The 16725-nt window shown below is 35.3% G+C and overlaps 3 protein-coding genes across 11 annotated transcripts in view; 2 read left to right on the top strand and 1 right to left on the bottom strand.

Moving 5' to 3' along the window:
- Nucleotides 1–196: 196 nt before the first annotated feature.
- LOC112465534 (rab-like protein 6) lies at nt 197–5428 on the top strand. Of its 3 annotated transcripts, none has more exons than XM_025033101.1 (6): nt 197–452; nt 949–1126; nt 1236–1726; nt 2177–2982; nt 3358–3862; nt 3979–5428. In XM_025033101.1, the coding sequence occupies exons 1-6, from the start codon at nt 291–293 to the stop codon at nt 4174–4176; spliced, it is 2340 nt and encodes a 779-aa protein (XP_024888869.1). In that variant the 5' UTR covers nt 197–290; the 3' UTR covers nt 4177–5428. The 3 variants fall into 3 exon arrangements, with proteins under 3 accessions (XP_024888869.1, XP_024888871.1, XP_024888872.1); XM_025033103.1 differs by having other exon boundaries at nt 366–452; nt 922–1126; nt 3979–5426; XM_025033104.1 differs by lacking the exon at nt 197–452 and adding an exon at nt 599–857 and having other exon boundaries at nt 3979–5427.
- A 627-nt stretch (nt 5429–6055) lies between these two features.
- Nucleotides 6056–9264, bottom strand: LOC112465533 (lysosomal aspartic protease-like). Its single transcript, XM_025033100.1, has 8 exons — nt 9043–9264; nt 8295–8521; nt 7641–7774; nt 7297–7496; nt 7051–7173; nt 6836–6968; nt 6606–6704; nt 6056–6527 (listed from the first exon to the last, which is right to left on the bottom strand). The coding sequence occupies exons 1-8, from the start codon at nt 9114–9116 to the stop codon at nt 6369–6371; spliced, it is 1149 nt and encodes a 382-aa protein (XP_024888868.1). The 5' UTR covers nt 9117–9264; the 3' UTR covers nt 6056–6368.
- Nucleotides 9265–10549: 1285 nt separating this feature from the next.
- Nucleotides 10550–16725, top strand: part of LOC112465535 (beta-catenin-like protein 1) — a 9659-nt gene continuing 3483 nt past the window's right edge. Inside the window, exons 1-3 of one of the 7 annotated variants that reach the window (XM_025033108.1) lie at nt 10583–10634; nt 14015–14135; nt 16236–16531. In XM_025033108.1, the coding sequence (XP_024888876.1) occupies nt 16448–16531 (84 nt within the window). In that variant the 5' untranslated portion in view covers nt 10583–10634; nt 14015–14135; nt 16236–16447. Of the gene's footprint in view, nt 10635–11285; nt 12237–14014; nt 14136–16021; nt 16532–16725 lie in introns of those variants that run through there. The other 6 variants (XM_025033111.1, XM_025033107.1, XM_025033109.1 and 3 more) reach the window with 6 other exon arrangements.

Raw genomic sequence — 16725 nt, 5'->3', positions numbered from 1 at the left:
AAAAAAATTGGGACGGTATATATAAGAAAAGAGAAATAAAAATGCTATACAAGAATAGAGCGATCGATATTATATTTTTCTCGAAAAATCGAACTCGAGACGCTAATTAGTCTAGATTTTTTCGCATTTTTCTTTGCGTTTGAAATGATGTAAATAAATGTAAAGTAAAATTATATAGCTCTAGCGATGTAAAGAGAAGATGAGAGAAAAATTGCACTCGAAGATTAATTTGGAGAGATCTGCGGTTTTGTTACTGCGAGGGGGGTTTATCGACGATCGATTTTTTATGAATGGGCACGTCGAGAGCGATCGTTGGCGCTGCCAACTTTGCGGCGTCGAGAAAGAGAAAGAGAGAGAGAGGAACAGCTGCTGTATATGACAGCTGTCTCAGAGCGGAGTCGCATCCAGAGATCCGGCTTCGTTCACGGGGTTCGGAGCGTGCGACACATGTGGTAAGTGCGATTTCACCCGAATTTCTGACGAATCCTCGGGATGATCCTGGCCACGCGATTTGTTAAACTTTCCCGACGATACCGTGAAAAAAATTCGATTTGGGTTAGAGTGTCGGGTCTCGTACGCGAGGATGCGTGAGCCTTAATTGTTCCAATGCTTACATACCTCCTATCCCCCTCTGGGGGGACACGATATGTTTCGTGATAACGAGGTGGACGGAATTCGTCGCCGCTGTAATAATCGTAATAATAGTCAAGTAGAGCAATCAAGTTCTTTATCGTTATCGCAATGTTTTTAGTTCGCGTTGCAAACCACGAAGTGTCCTCCAATAATCGCGTTAAAAACGAAAATTGTGCAGTCTTCATGTCTTTTATTCAATAAAAAAATATTTATGTTACTATTTTGTAAGTATTTTTATGTTATTTTTGCTACATTTTTTAAATATTTATTTTGATATATTTTCTACAGGTGTTTGTGGTTGATTCCCCTTTTTAGGCATCAAAGTTAATTTCTTGGACCGATGCTTCTTTGAGGAAAGATCGCACGATGTTTTCTGCCATTAAAAGACTAGCCGGAAAGTCTGATGGAGTCGGCAATGCGTCTCCCAGACCGGCCCACCAATCCATGCCGACGAATCTTCAGAGAAAGTTTGCCAAAGGCGTGCAATATAATAGTAAGTACATACATCTATGTAGATGATGCTAGAATGATGATGTAGAACAGCTTTAGACGTAAATGATCGATGGAACAGTTGTAATGCAAATTTTACGTATTATTTTTAGTGAAAATAATAATAAAGGGAGACAGGAATGTAGGAAAGACATGTTTATTCTATAGACTGCAGGGGCAAAAGTTTATCGAAGAGTATATACCCACGGAAGAGATACAGGTGGCGAGTATACAGTGGAATTACAAAGCCACCGACGACGTGGTCAAGGTGGAGGTATGGGATGTTGTAGATCGCGGCAGACGCCGGCGGAAGTTGGAGGGTCTGAAAATGGATAACGCTCCGACTAACGCGGAAAACGCGATCGAGGAACCCGCTCTAGATGCCGAGTTTCTCGACGTTTACAAGGGTACCAATGGTGTCATTATCGTGATGGACATCACGAAGAACTGGACGTTCGACTACGTACAGCGTGAGCTGCCGAAGATACCTAGCCACATACCCGTCATTGTCCTCGGCAACCACTGCGACATGTCGCATCACAGAACCGTCACCGCGGATCACGTGACGTACTTCATAGATTCGCTCCATGAGAGAACTGCACAAGTAATTGATTTATTTATTAATATAATGATTTATTGTGTGTCACGCAAATGTTTCTCCAGTAGTGAACTAAAAAAAGTTCGAATCAGCATGTCCAGCAAGAATTTAATTGGAATTATTATCATAATTCCTTAATTTCTAAAATTCTTAAAATTAAGAAATTATTGCCATTTTATCACAATTTAACAGTTCTCAATATTTTAATAAATAAATGTTATTAAAACAGAACCATATCGTATTTTACAAGTTTTAGTAATACTAAGGGATTCTGTATATAATTGAGAGAGAATTAAAATTTTCATAAAATCATATTTTATTAACTTGATTTTATCGAGTTTATCATTTTACCTTGAAAAAATTTATCGGTCCATGTAACTTATATTGAGCAATATTCACAAATCCATCCCAACTAAAACAGTTCACTTAATTCTGAATTTATATGAATTGTTACAGGTGAGATACGCGGAGTCATCGATGCGAAATGGCTTCGGCCTAAAACTGCTGCACAAATTTTTTAATCTACCGTTTCTGCAGCTGCAACGCGAGACATTGCTAAAGCAGCTCGAGACCAACGAGGAAGAGACGCGTCTGACTGTCCAAGAGCTCGATCTCTTCCAGGACAGCGACGATGCTGACTACAACAAATTCTTGGACAATCTCGTGAATCGTAGAAGAGCCCTTGCCGATTCAGTGTCCGCCAGTAATCTAGTCTCAAATGTTCCGTCGTCTATGAGCAACTATCATCTTGCACCTTCCAACACGAATGTTGTTGGAGAAGTCAAAAGATCAGCCTCTATGCCCGGTCCGATCGGCGGCGGAACTCCAATACCGATGAAAAATTTAGAGATGAAATCGTTACCGAGAAAAGAGAGTTCTACGACGAGCACATCAGATAACGTATCTAATTCTACGAAAACGTCACAAATTTCGACAGCATCTATTTCGCAAAATTCCGCTGCTAAAATAGAAGCGGCTAAACCGGCTGAATCTGCCAATAACAACGGCGAGAGAAGAGATTCGCTTAATCGGCCATCACTTATGTCCAAGATCTTCGGTCATAAGAAGGAAGACGAGACAGACGGGAAACTGCCAAATATTAAAAATGTTAGTTTAAACGCACCGTTGACTAGTGTCGAAGACTTCGTGCCGGATGGAATGCTGGACAAATCGTTTTTGGAAGGCTGCAGTATGAGCTCCAACTCCCTCACTCCAGAGCCAGATCCTGTACCTGTAGCTCAAGAAGGTGCAGAATCTGAGAGGTAAATGCACAGCTTTCTAAACTATCTTCTAATTACAAAGCAAATTGCTTTTTACAAACTTATTTTCATAATTAAATATATTAAATTATTATCAAACCTTTCTATTAATATTAAAAGAAATCTGTTTAAAATTATCATTATTATTAAAACAAAATCTGTAATTCGTCTATTTACCTTCTTTCATTTTCCCCGTGCATATCAATGGTTATTTTTTATCCGTTGTAAAGTTTTTGTAATAATATAATTCTTTCTATTCTTCAGTATATTATAAATACAATCAATACACAATAATTACTAAGAATTATTTTCCATTTTATATATCATCAAAATTATAACTAGTATTAATATACATTACAATATGATTTTTTCACACAGTGATGTGGAGACTGGTAATCCTCTGGTAGCCGGTTATGAGGATGACTTGTCGTCCATCGAAGAAGTAGTTTCTCCTGTACAGCCAAAATTAGCAGAGAATCCGCTGTCCAAACAAAAACACAAATTAGAACCATTATCAGGCCCAGAGATAAATATCGAGAAGCCAATACAAGTCACGAAACGCGACTCTGTTTCCTCTATAGAGCAAGAATTGCGTATCTCCAATGAATATGAGCAACCGAATGAGCAATCAGACATAAACTCAGACGCTTTTGATAACTGGTTACGACGAGATTCCAAATGGCGGCAAAGTCCTGAAGGAGGTGAAGATGTGAGTAGCACTAGTACGAGGAAGGATAGACTAGAATTGAGCGATAAGAGTCTGGATGTTAGCGTGACGAGTTCCAATGTTCATTTGGAGCTGCTCGATGACACTAGTATGCGCCAGGTGAGCTCCAATGCCAGTAGTCCGGTGATGAAGGAAAAAAAGAAACACAAAGAGAAGGTAATTGTCTTTAACAGTGAAATATAAAAGATTGTTAGTTGAACTAGAGAACGTATTCTTTTCAATTATCATGATTGATTTTGAATTATGGATTTATTACTTATTTTTTATTCCAGGGAGATGAGAAGGAGAAGAGGAAAAAGAAAAAGTCAAAAGACAAGGATAAGGATAAAGAGAAAACGGAGAAGACCGAGAAGAAGAAGAAACGCTCGTCGCATCGAACGAAGGAAGATCGAGAGCGAGACGAGCTTGAAGAATTTTTGAACGGCTCGGTCACGAGAATCGGCGTTGATGTGGCCTACGAAGCGATTTAGCATTCCGGAATTATTATCAGTAACAATTTTTAAAAGCCACGCATCTTCCAAAAGAAGAAGTCTTCGCTCTCCAATGTAATATATGTTATGCTCTCGAAAGCGGAGAAATAAGATTTTTCTCGAAAGAGAAATAATGTACTTCGGATTGCGATCTATTAATCTGCGAAAGAATACATTCATTTTCCGCAAACTTGGCGAGACGTCCGTTCTGAGTCACTTTGACCTACGTTTCAGTCGGATTCGGCATTTCAGTCTGCCACGATAAAAAAATTGTGATTTTATTAGGAATATGCTTCGGCGATCAAACCTGCACTTATTTATATTGCATTTCTTGAATGTTTGCCGATTTTTAACGAGTATTCGAAAAATCCATATATGGCGATGAGTTTGTTGCGTGAATGGATATAATATTGCGAATATCTTTTACCCCTTACGTGATATCACGTGATATGACGACTGCGGCCAGTATTCATAGTTTGATCTTATTTCGAGACCGTCTTAAGTAATGTTTTAAAGTGCTACGGCTCTGTGATTAGTTTATGACATCTTAAGATTGTACTTAAGATGGTGTTAAATATAAGAACCGACTATGAATACTGGTCTACGTGACATTATAATGGCATATTTACGAAATTATTTATTAAACTTCTATTTTCAATATTTGTGTTCACTCGCATTAAGATTTATATGTATATTTATCGTTGATATCATTTTTATAAATATTCTCTTTAGCTTAACACATATGCTCTGTCCTTGTTGAATATAATTCTTTTAAAGAAGTTATCCTATATAAGAATGTTATGTTATTGTTGTATTTTTCATAACGATGTATAGCATTGTATGATCATTGCAGCTTCATGTTAATAAATATATATACAAGTACGTGTTTAGGTTCTTGTCTTTATAAGAAGGTGAAAAGAAGGACGGTAAAGCGAATAAAGAGTTTTAAAAGTTCTATAAACATTAAGTTTCTAACAGCCCAATAGCTCTTTTCAGTAATTTAATCTGGATACATTTGCGTCACTATATCCTTTATATTGGAATTAATCGTTGGTCAATCTAATCCCAGATTATAATAAAATGATGAAAAAAAATATTTAAAAAAACACAGATAGCTGGAAATAAGCGGTAAAATCCCGAAAATGTTAACTTGGAATTAAGAAATCAATTTTACATAGAATTTACTTGAAGCCTTTCTTTTAAAGAATCTTGTAAAAATATAATAAAATACAACGTAAATTGCATAACACAAGATGTTTAGCTACCATTATTTATATAATGTGATATTTTCTTTTAATATTAATAGAGTAGAGACATTGGCTTATTGTAATCGTATAAAATTTTGCAAACGTGTATTGCCAGAAAATATTATCGTAGTTACACATCATGTATCAAAATTCAAAATTACTCGATAATCTTTCTTTGTGTATCATATTTTATTTAAAACTAGCAGTAGTTAATACAATATGCAAGTTTCTAAAAATAACAATTTCAGAATATAAGTTTATAATATTAACGATAGTGAGATACCTAAAGCCAGTTTTGCAATATTATAACAATTTATTAATTAGAATACATACGACATGATAATTTTCGTATCGACAATTGGGTATCTATGTGTCGAAAATTTTAGATAATGTTTATTAATAAGCAAAATATTTATGCGTGTATACGTTTGTGTAAGCATAAGAAATGTAAAAAGTTATATATTGATTACAAATGCGGTATGTCATAACTTTTATACATGTAAGCAGAATGTTATATGATATATTGTACTCGGTAAGCAGAAAATTTATAAGATTAAACGAGATAATATTTTTCGGGATACTATACATTAAGATGAGATTGAAAGGGCGATATATGAAATCAATATTCAGTGTTAAAAATATATACTTCATTTTAATAGACTTATATACAAGTGTTGTATTCACAATATCTAACAATTCGATAGTTGTCGAAAGAACAAGATGTACCATATCGTTGGTAGAATAAATATTGCATATATATCTTCTAAATTCTCACATATACGTATTAATTTAAAAATATACCATATAAATAATAGTCCAAATAAAATTACAGACCATATGTCAGTCGATATTCTAAAGAAGCTATAATATGACTTATTTGTTTAGTAAAATGTCACTTAGATTTCCTAATATTTAATGATAACTTCATGAGAAGGCAATCAAGATTTAATTTTTTGCAGTAGCGAATCCCACTCGGTCGTTCTCCATGTCAAATACGGTGTAGTACCGACCAATAAATACATAGCCCAAAACCCATTCTATACCATCAAACGGAGGAACAGCTTGGAAGCCGGGAATGCATTTACCTCCAATATCAGCGCCGAGCTATGAGACATTAAATATGGCATGATATTTCTATTCTAAAAACAATTTAAATAACTTTTATATAATAATATTCTTTACCTTCAAGATATAATCTTGACCAATGAGTCGAAACGTCTTACCACCTATGACGAAATTGATATCGGGCAATTTAGAAATATAATCATCGTCGCATGGCACCTTTAAACGAAGGTCAATGTTAGTAATCCATATTAATAATCCGTAACTTATCAAACATTTATTAATTTATTTCAATAATTTATTTAAGATAATTGTAAAAGCTGCCATTGCAGAAAGGGATAATAAATTACCGTATCATTAACAACACCGATTTCTCTGTAAATAACTTCGATAGTCTGCGGTGGTCCAGCTATCCTAGGGTAACCCGTGTCGACGATAGCTTTACAGCCTTCCAAGCAAGAGGTGTAATTTTTTATTTGAAATCTACAGTGGGATAGCATTACCAATTAGCTTACATATAATCCTTGGTTGACATACGTATAATGTAGAAAAAAAAACTACATACTTATCCATGGTAATTTGCCAGTATTTTTTTTTAGTAACATTAACATACGTAAACTCGCCCTCGTAATGAGAAGGATCGGTGCCACCCAATATCAGTTCACCGCCGAACACGACCGTGAGATTTCTGTATAGGTTGTATATTTTTTACATTGTTTATACATTTGCATTTTACATTGCATGGAAAGACAAAGTATGTAATTAAAAAAATAGTATTAAACACACGTGAGGCATACGAAAAGATACAAACCGATTTAGATAGAAGCTAAAAATTGGTTGGGACACCACATGTTTATCAATCATGTTTTGGAAGACAGAAGGCACTTCAAATTCAGATAAGTCGGGATAACCCATCCCCAAAACGCCGTCGCATTGTGCCCAGGGCAAAAAACCTTCCGAGAAATTAAACACTTCGCCGAATATCTGAGATGTTACCCCAAGGCCACCAATCTACGAAACGTTAATATTATTAATAAAGTATAATTGCGGGCGTTCTTTTTCGGAGAATAATAGCAACATGTGCTTTTTAGAAAATTTTCATAGATTATGACTGTGATTATAATTAAATATATCATTTTCTTGACGATGACTTACGATTACGTTATCATTAGATAAGTTTCCGTACAATTTGACATCTTGCCACTTTGCATCGTAGTAAGAAACATCAAACGTAATTTTTTCTGGCACGTATGTGGTGGACTGTGTATTATCATATTTATTATGTTTCGCTGCAAAAAGAAGTAAATAAAATTAAATCAGTTAATATTGAAAAATCTAGAAATATAAATTTCTCTATATTAATCTAAATATATATAACTAACAGGAGTTAAATCATCAAATATATTTAGTTAAATCATCAAATATATTTATGTTTATATTTTTTGCTTCAGCATGCGAGCTGTTTTGTATAAGAAATTATTTGTATCTTTAAAGTAAGCGTGATAATAAATAATGTAAATAAGAGACTATGGAAGTATGGAACTTAGCTACATAATATTTACCTTACCACTGATTCGAATCTTTGAAACGGTTGCTTTAAAGGTTTTATAACTTTACTTGAAATGTAAATGGAATAGATACAATTCTACAGCATTATTCTTATCTTATATTTTTATTTGATATCAATCATTAAACGAGAAAAAAATAATTAAGATTATTTCAATACTTGAAACATTAATTTTTTAAATACAAATGTACATATAAAAATAATAGAATATCGGGGCGGTAGCGATGTTATGATATACTTACAGCAAGCAGGTTGCCTGACGTTGCAGTTTTTGGATGGTACCCAGAGATCGGAGGAACCAGTGTCGAAAAGTATTTTAAATGTCTGCGGTGGAGTTCCAATCTCGATAGTACCATAATATTGTAAATTGTCATAATCAATCAGAGATACGTTTGCCGTACCAGAACGGAGTCGTGCCATAGTTTCCGTCAAAAATTTTTCATCGGTGAATGTCTTGTATAACGGAATTCTTAAAACAACATAAAAAAAATTCCGTTATATTATATGCGTATCGTATAAACGCGAATGTATGTACATATATCGTACAACATAAATACGAATTTCAAACAATTTATTTGATCATTTTCAAGCAATTCTTATTTAAAAGCTATTAAAGCCTCAACATTTTGGCATTAAGAAATAAATGCTACCTGCATATATTTACGCATTAAAATGTAATTAGGTATTTTAAGTGAGATTGTAGTGTCATCATGAAAAGAGGATATCACACGACGCTAATCTCACTTAAAATAAGATTTTCGAAGGAATCCTCAAAGGATCTCTTGTAATTAGTTTGCTCACTTTATTCCAACTTTCAAAATGCGTTTTTCTCACAGATTTGATACAATTATGGTATTTGAAATTGATTTGATAATTATTTATCGCGAATTCTGCGACGATTCCAAGTAGTTGGAAGCGCGATCTTTATACGGTATTATAATTTATCGTGTCGATATAAATGTGAATCGTTTGTATATAACATGTACTTACCTAATCAACTCCGCGTTGATTGACGCGAAGTTGATTACCGTGATTACCGTCATCGTCATAAAGAGCCGATACATGTTTCTTGAATTTCTTGATGACTGAAACTACACAAGTCAAAATTGTTTTAGGACCGTTAGAACTGCGAGTCAATCCACAACCGATACGTACAGACAAAGAACAGGCAGTCAAATTGCTGAGCGTTCCTTTATATACAAATGTGCGTGTATGTCCTTGTGCTTATAAGAAGGTGGGGGCAGAAGGGCAGAAAAACAAGTGAAGCATTCCAAAGCTTTGTGTTCGAACGATATTAGAAATCGCTTCGAGATCTCGGATGGAGAAAAAGGATTGATCAATCATATTTAAGCAATTCGGCAATTGACCAATGCGATTGGTCAGTTGCCGAAAATTTAAGAATTTTATCAACATAAAGAATTTATCAAATTTAAGAATTTTATCAACATAAAGAATTTTGTCAGTTTCCAAGAATTTTCTCAATTGTCAAGAATATTTTACATTCCCAAGAATTCCTCGAATTTCTAAGAATTCGGGCTTTCAAATCCGGCTTTCGTGAAAATCAAAAATCTGGAAAATTGACAAAGTATTGCAATATAATTAGGAATATTAATCAGGAGCAAGGTGAAATAAATCATAACTTCAAGCGTAATAAATAAAATTAATCCTGTTAACATTTAAGCTATTAAAATATCTAATTTGCGTGCGATAATGGTACGAAATAAGCACAACATATAGCAAAAGCTCCAATCAGCATCGCGGAGAGAGAACAACGATAAAATCAATATTTTTTGTGAAGGAAAAAAAGTTCTTTCCACGCTGTCTCATAAAAGTTGTATTGCACCTCTTGCGTCAATCAACTTGTGCATTTCTGCAAAACAGATTTGCCATTATAGGTTTTAGCGGACAGGAGATGGACGGACGGGTAATAAGAAACACACAGGCACGTTTCCAATATGGAATTAGTATATTTTACAAAGTAAATAGAATATAAACAATCTAAAGTCGTCTAAAACACAATAGTACGAATTTCGTGGTAAATTATTTCGTGTGTCGTAAAGATAGACGATATATCAACAGGGGGACTCCTTTTTCGCTTTCCTCCACCTCGCGCGAAGGACTCGAGGGCTGAAATAACAGGGGCGGCACATTGGGGGAGACGGGGGGGCACGGGGGAATTTAAACTGGCCGACCGAAAAATCATCGTCACCCGACCGAGTGTGAACGGTAACCCAACCAGCCAACGGGTGACGTTTCGGCACGATATGGCAACACGTGGTTATCAAGGTTGCGATGACATTCGCGAAACAGTACTCTTCTCGTGTATCTCAATAATTTCTCAGGTCATCATCATCATCGCCATCGTCTTCGGGGTCCGTCGATCGGCATCGCCTTTACGTTTTCTTCTATCTCGTCCTACTCTCTTCTTCTTTCATCTGTCGGGAAGGGGGGGCTGGGTGGGGCTGGGTCTCGGATGGCGGGTGATGTACGCGGCAGTTTGTGATAAGCGAGGTGTACAACGGGTACAGTAGTAATAGACAGCTTACAGACATTACGTTCGGCCGTTACGTTTACGCTACGTGGTAATTCGTCTACTAAAACTAGATTTACGCTCGGCATCTGCTCGCATTAGACGTTCCTTTCCGACGGTGTTCTTTCTTCACTGACGTCGTTAAATTTTCTCGCACGAACCGCAGAGACTTATATATGAGCTTGCCTTGCGACAGACGTCGAGTGTAAACCTAAATCTACGATGCTTCTTTCAGTCTCTCGAGGATAAGTTAAAACGACACTGACGGCAACGACGAATGGTCGCGTTATAATTTCTCTTTAATTAGACGGTAACGTTCTTTGTGGAGAAGCGGAAGATGGTAGCGTTTCGATTATAGCGCGATGAAAGCTCGATCAATGAGAATGACTGGAAGACAAGGGGAAAATTTTCGGAGGTTCGCATATTGCTCGCTTCGATATGCATGTGCAGGTGTCTCGCGCCAAGAGGGAGAGAGAGATTCGCGGGGCGGTTTCGATCGATCGTAATTAAGTTTCTTCGCGGTCGCGTTGGTCGCTTCGTAATAGAGTAAGATGGCAGTTACTGTTAGACTTTTACAGTTTAATTGCAGTCGTCGCGCGTTATTTTTCATCGTAACAATTAGAATATTAGAAGACTGTATGCGGGGGAGGGAGAGGGGAAAGCGTACGTGCGGTTCACGTGCTTTCAGAGGCAGATATACCCGCGTACAGAGATCGTCGCGTGGAAGGAAGAAATCCGAGGTGGATGCGGATCGCGCGTATATAGCACCGCTAATTTAACTAACTAGGATTATTACACGGAGCGTGTGGAATAAAACGCGGCAGTTTATACGGATCGTCGTCGTCGAAACGCTCGTCCGGCGTTCCACTTGCTTTTTTTCCGCCACGATTATAGAACAGACAACAACGTAGAGCTCGACGCGATGCGTAAAACTTGGCGGTTCCATCCGGAGAGAAACCAATAAACGGCAGCTTATTCTCTGATTCATAGATTCTCTGTCTCTCGTTAAACTTAACTTTGTTTATACGATCAATCGCGGCGCGTTTGCGATCGTTCGCCTAAATCGTTTTTAGCCCTAATATATCTTGACGTGTCGGACCGATCTCGCCGGGAAACGGCCGGTGGCAGTTTCCGGAGCACGGTGGTCGAGTTGACGGACGCGTTCTCGTCGACGTAGGCCGGGGCGTAGGATGAAGGAGAGAGAGAGCATGTGGTATTATAATATCACTTGAGTGGCTGGCGATCGGACGCGAGGCGCCAATTCGCATTAACGAAACGACGGACCGCGGCTTACATAAATTCTCGCGCGATTTTTTTCGTCTACTTTTATACTCTTCTCTTTATTCTCTCGCTATTTACTTTTTTTTAACTCTCCTCTCTTCTCTTTTACCTTACGGCGAGAGGTTCCCGCGTACGCGTCGGAGGCTTTTACACGCTATTTACACCGCGATTACGAAGTCACGGACGTTTCGTTGACTGTTGTGATCGCGATCGAAGTCGCACTCGGCCTCGCTTAGCTCAAACGCGTCGGAAAACCCCGAGGGTGGGTCCAGCTTGGGGACGAACAGGTTTCCTGATCCGTCACGCTCCTGATGGTCCCGATTGGCACAGGGATTGCCCGACTGGTGCTTGGGATGGCCAGGCCCGCTCGCTGGTATATAACGCGCCAGCTGTAACATCCTGGAGTGCAAACGGATCTTCCTTTATCTCATTACCTTGCAAGCTATAGAACATATTTAGTTTAGAATTTAGGAAATGTCAAACATATGATAATACCGATATGATAATACAATTAATTTAGAGAAAAGGCCGTTTTATATGGTCAAAATTGGATGTTGGTTGCCTAATAATATTATTTGCGTAAATTTATGTAATTTATCACCCCAATAACAAACCACGCGCCGTTACTTTCGGGCGTTACTTGAAACTTGAAACGTAGTCTCAACCAAAAGTTATAGAACAGTATACTATATCACATAATTAAATTATATTATCAATATTATTTATAGGCAACAAAGATCTAGTCCTGATCTAGTAAAACAGCCTTTTCTCTAAATTGATTGGGAAATGTGTTTAGATAATATATATTTAACTATCGGCTTTTAAGTAATTTGGATAATCAATAATTAGTTTAAGTATTATGTATTTTAAATTTAGATCTAACGTCGAATTTTGGTAGTCATGAATAATGTGTTAAATATAAAAAACGACCGATTAGCTTAGAGATCCGGAAGTATCGTGGGAGAATTTGAAGAAATTAAATAATCAACCGGCGATAGGCTTACTTGGGTCTTCCCCTTCCAGGAAACGATTTTCTCTCAAAAATCGGTGAGGGTTCTGTAGACGTGCTAGATTCTGGTCTATGGTACAAGAAGTCTGCAAGCAAACATTTCCCCTTTGTCTCTTATTCCTTATTAATTCGCTGAATGTAAATGATTAATCGCAAGTGCTCTCGCGATCTCATGCGGCAGGCACTTCGTCGTGGATCTATACATTGCGCGATGCATATGTATATAAAACAGATAAAATGTTTTGTTTATATTGCCTATAAAAGCATGCTTATATGTACAATATGTACGTACATAAGATTTATAAAATTATTTTTCGAAAAAATAAAGGAAAGGCGTCAAGTGTACGCGAGAAACAATATTTAAAATTTAACAGTAAAAAAAATATATTTTTTATAGCTGACTTTCTTTTTTCTTTTTTCTCTACAGCATAATTATATATCTATTTCATTTTAAATAGAAAATGTAACGCAGTGCAACTGCAAAGAATAAATTTAAAGTGCCTCTCAACCTTCAAGTAGTTTTTAATAGTTTTTAATGCAAAAAGTCTGCTTCAGATGAATGCATAACTTTTATCAGAATTCAAGATAGAATTCTATTTAGGATATATAAGATAAAAAAATATTTAAAAAATTAGATTTATACAATATACATCAAAATGCATAGGATTATAAACAAGTTTTTTCTTAAATTTAACGGGAATTATAGATTTAAGTATTTAGACTTATTGTTAGACAAGAAAGTAGTTCACAAATAATTCGTGAAATTTGACGCAAATTTATGACAAAACTTTTATTTATGACAAAACTTTTTTTTATGAAATCAATTGTGATCAACGAAAATAACCGTATTTATAATATTTTCTCTTACAATTTGGCTATTTATTCAACTTTTTCTGATTGTTTAATATAAAGTGTTATTTTTATTTAAAAAAAGATATATTAAATGTAGAGTGTCTAAAAAATCTGTATGTATTTTTAGTTAAAAGTCCGATTTCAAGTGGCTCTCATCTATACATTTAAACATTATTATTACATGTTAGGATATTTGATTGAAATTTAATCTATTTTATTTAAAAGCACAGAAACTTTTATGACATTTCGATGTTGATCCTTATATTCATAAGTAAATTAATTATTCACAGACTTCTGACGAAAGAGAAATTGAGAATATCTCTACAGAGAATATCCCGGAAAATCAGCAGACAGTATCTTTGTCATCTTCACCATCTATCACGAGCTATTCTGAAACACAGATTAAGTCGAGTATACTTAACCATACATGGAAAATTAATCAATTTTTATGGCATTGTAATAATACTATGAACACGATAACTGACGATAACGTCTTCACCGTTTCCAGAAAATCAATATATGATTCAAATGAAAGTTTCAAAACAATGTCAGTCAACTAATACAACATCCTTTTATATACTTGCTAATACATTTAACGCTTTGTGTACCACTACCCACTATACTATAATGCTACCGTCTAGAAAATGTGTATCATCGAAATCCATTTCAGATCCTATATCGAATAACACATTGTTAATTAAAATCTTTGGAGAGGAGCTTCCGTTGTTAGATCATAGAGATGCGCTTGTAATACGTTGCAAGTTCGAATTTCTTTGTAATCTGATAAATAGAACTATATACGTATGAATCCACCACTATCTTCAACGGAAATTTCAGGAGACGTGACATATTTTGAAGACTTGACTTTTGATGAGTTTCGGTTTAAAAATAAATCAATTTTATGGTAGAAAAAAATGTATCAAAAAAATTGTGCGCCCACAACAGTAGTTTAAGAATATTTACCTTAAGGTGCCATTTCACGTTGATGCTTCACGCTCATTTTTAACGAGAAAAAATCTTCAAAAATAATATTTTTTATTTATATATGTATATATATAAATTTATTTATGTAATATAAATAAATAAAAATTATTATTTCTAGAGTCATGTGGTTTCACTTTGACATAAAGTTGAAATTATTCAACATCCAACGCTGAATCGTTGATCGTCCCAGTATACTCAAAAATAAACTTCAAAATACGTAAAATATTAATTATTTTTAAGTAATATCTTCAAGTAGTAATATTTTACGGATATATATATATAAATATAAAGTATTATTTCTGAAGAGTTTTGCTCACTGAAAATGAACGTCGAGCCGGTCGAGCGTCAACGTGAAAAAGCACCTTAAGGCAAACATATTGAAGACTTGACCTTGAATGAGTTTCGGTTTAAAGATGAAGAATCAATCTTATACAGCTTGCGTTATCGTTGAATGCCAAATTTTTGGAAACACATTTGATAAGTTTTATTAAATTGCACATAAAAGAAATTACGAACACTAAAGAATTTCAAAGCCTACCGCAAAAAGATTTAAATAAGATAATGGTATTGATTGAGAAAAGTAAACCACTTGAAAAAATCAGCACTCATCAATTCTTTTCGCCACCACCTGGCAGATAAGAGATTTTTTGCATTGGCTAATATTTGATTTATATAATAACATTCATAGAACATGATAAAGATATTTTTCTTATTTAATTAGTGAACGTGCTTTCTTCTTTTCCACAAAACTTTTAATTTTTATATATGTAAGAATTTATATACAAATGAGTATTAATACAAATTGAGAATAATTTGTGATTTGAGTTTAGATGTAGGTATAAGACTTTACGCAATATCTCAAGTCTACAGGTTGATCTAGAACAAAAGGAAATGGAAAATAACAATCCTTATAATCCTATGTTATCTATATTTAATTTTATCAGTTCTATATCGTATTAAATTTTCCAATTGTTCTGTAGATTATTCTGTGCGTATTACAGTATCAAAAGTCAAAATCTTTAGCATCTACCTTTTCAACGAGCGAGTTATTATTCATATTAATGAAATTTAAACTTGATTTTTATGCCTTCAATGCTTATCGCAATTATATGTTTTCGATATTGTCATTAATTTGGATTCAATAAAATACGATTAAATTGAAACGGAAACAAATTCATAGTTATTCCTTAATATATATGTAGATAACAAAATCCATAAACTTATATATTTCGTTATTTGTTTATTTTTCTATCGGCTGATACATGTACGTGAATCTTTCTTTATTTATTAGTATACATGTCCTCTCTATACAGTAATGTAAGAAACCGTAGCACGTGAAGGGAATGTGGAGAGGATGGCCCACGTGCTGTACACAAGTGCGAGCAGTGTACTGTCGCGCTCTCAGCGCTCATATACGTTGTACATACACGGCACGCAAATGTGTGCGGCACGTGATCCATTCCCTCCACGTGTTATCGCATGCTATCGAGGCCGGTTTTCGCTACCTCTCCACATATCTTATTGCAGGTGAGTCAGGGCTCAAATTTGGCATCTCAGAAGTAACCTGTGGTCGAGATTATTTGTTAATTCGCATTGTTTGTTGCACATCTTGACGTTATATTCACCGTAGCTTGAAAACTTGATTTTTGGTAAAAGGAAATCAAAGAGGTACCAGTTGCCGCATCTCTACACGCATTAGTCTGATAGCTTCTTCATCTGGTCTGAGAATATCCGAAGCAATGTCATCAGAGAAACGTAAAATCTCAAGTTCAACTGATCAAGATTCAGTGAGAAAGAAAATACGCATAATGAAAGAAAAGCAAGTAAGTTCTTAACAGTTCTTTTCTCAATTTCGTTGCTCTATAATTAGAATGCTAAAAAGCACACGAAATTTTGTGTAAACAAATCAGTATATTCGTGACATTTCCTAAAGTAACAATTCAATATTTTGTATGACGGAGCAAAACTCATACACATATAACGTATCAAATCTGTTTCTTTTACTAGCACGTGTAAT

The sequence above is a fragment of the Temnothorax curvispinosus genome, unplaced genomic scaffold (assembly GCF_003070985.1).
Source record: "Temnothorax curvispinosus isolate PA1 unplaced genomic scaffold, ASM307098v1 QBEX01015304.1, whole genome shotgun sequence".
NCBI classification, from domain to species: domain Eukaryota; kingdom Metazoa; phylum Arthropoda; class Insecta; order Hymenoptera; family Formicidae; genus Temnothorax; species Temnothorax curvispinosus.
The sequence above is the reverse complement of the archived record's forward strand: the minus strand, read 5'-3'. Positions and strand labels throughout refer to the sequence as shown.

Excerpts from the sequence above, each read along its gene's own strand:
- LOC112465534 (XM_025033101.1), top strand. The coding sequence starts at position 291 with ATGGGCACGTCGAGAGCGATCGTTGGCGCTGCCAACTTTGCGGCGTCG. Across the intron at positions 453-948 it reads CGGAGCGTGCGACACATGTG|GCATCAAAGTTAATTTCTTG; the intron begins GTAAGTGCGATT and ends TCCCCTTTTTAG. Across the intron at positions 1,727-2,176 it reads TCCATGAGAGAACTGCACAA|GTGAGATACGCGGAGTCATC; the intron begins GTAATTGATTTA and ends GAATTGTTACAG.
- LOC112465533 (XM_025033100.1), bottom strand. The coding sequence starts at position 9,116 with ATGTATCGGCTCTTTATGACGATGACGGTAATCACGGTAATCAACTTC. Across the intron at positions 7,497-7,640 it reads TATCTAATGATAACGTAATC|ATTGGTGGCCTTGGGGTAAC; the intron begins GTAAGTCATCGT and ends AACGTTTCGTAG. Across the intron at positions 6,705-6,835 it reads TCGGTGTTGTTAATGATACG|GTGCCATGCGACGATGATTA; the intron begins GTAATTTATTAT and ends CTTCGTTTAAAG.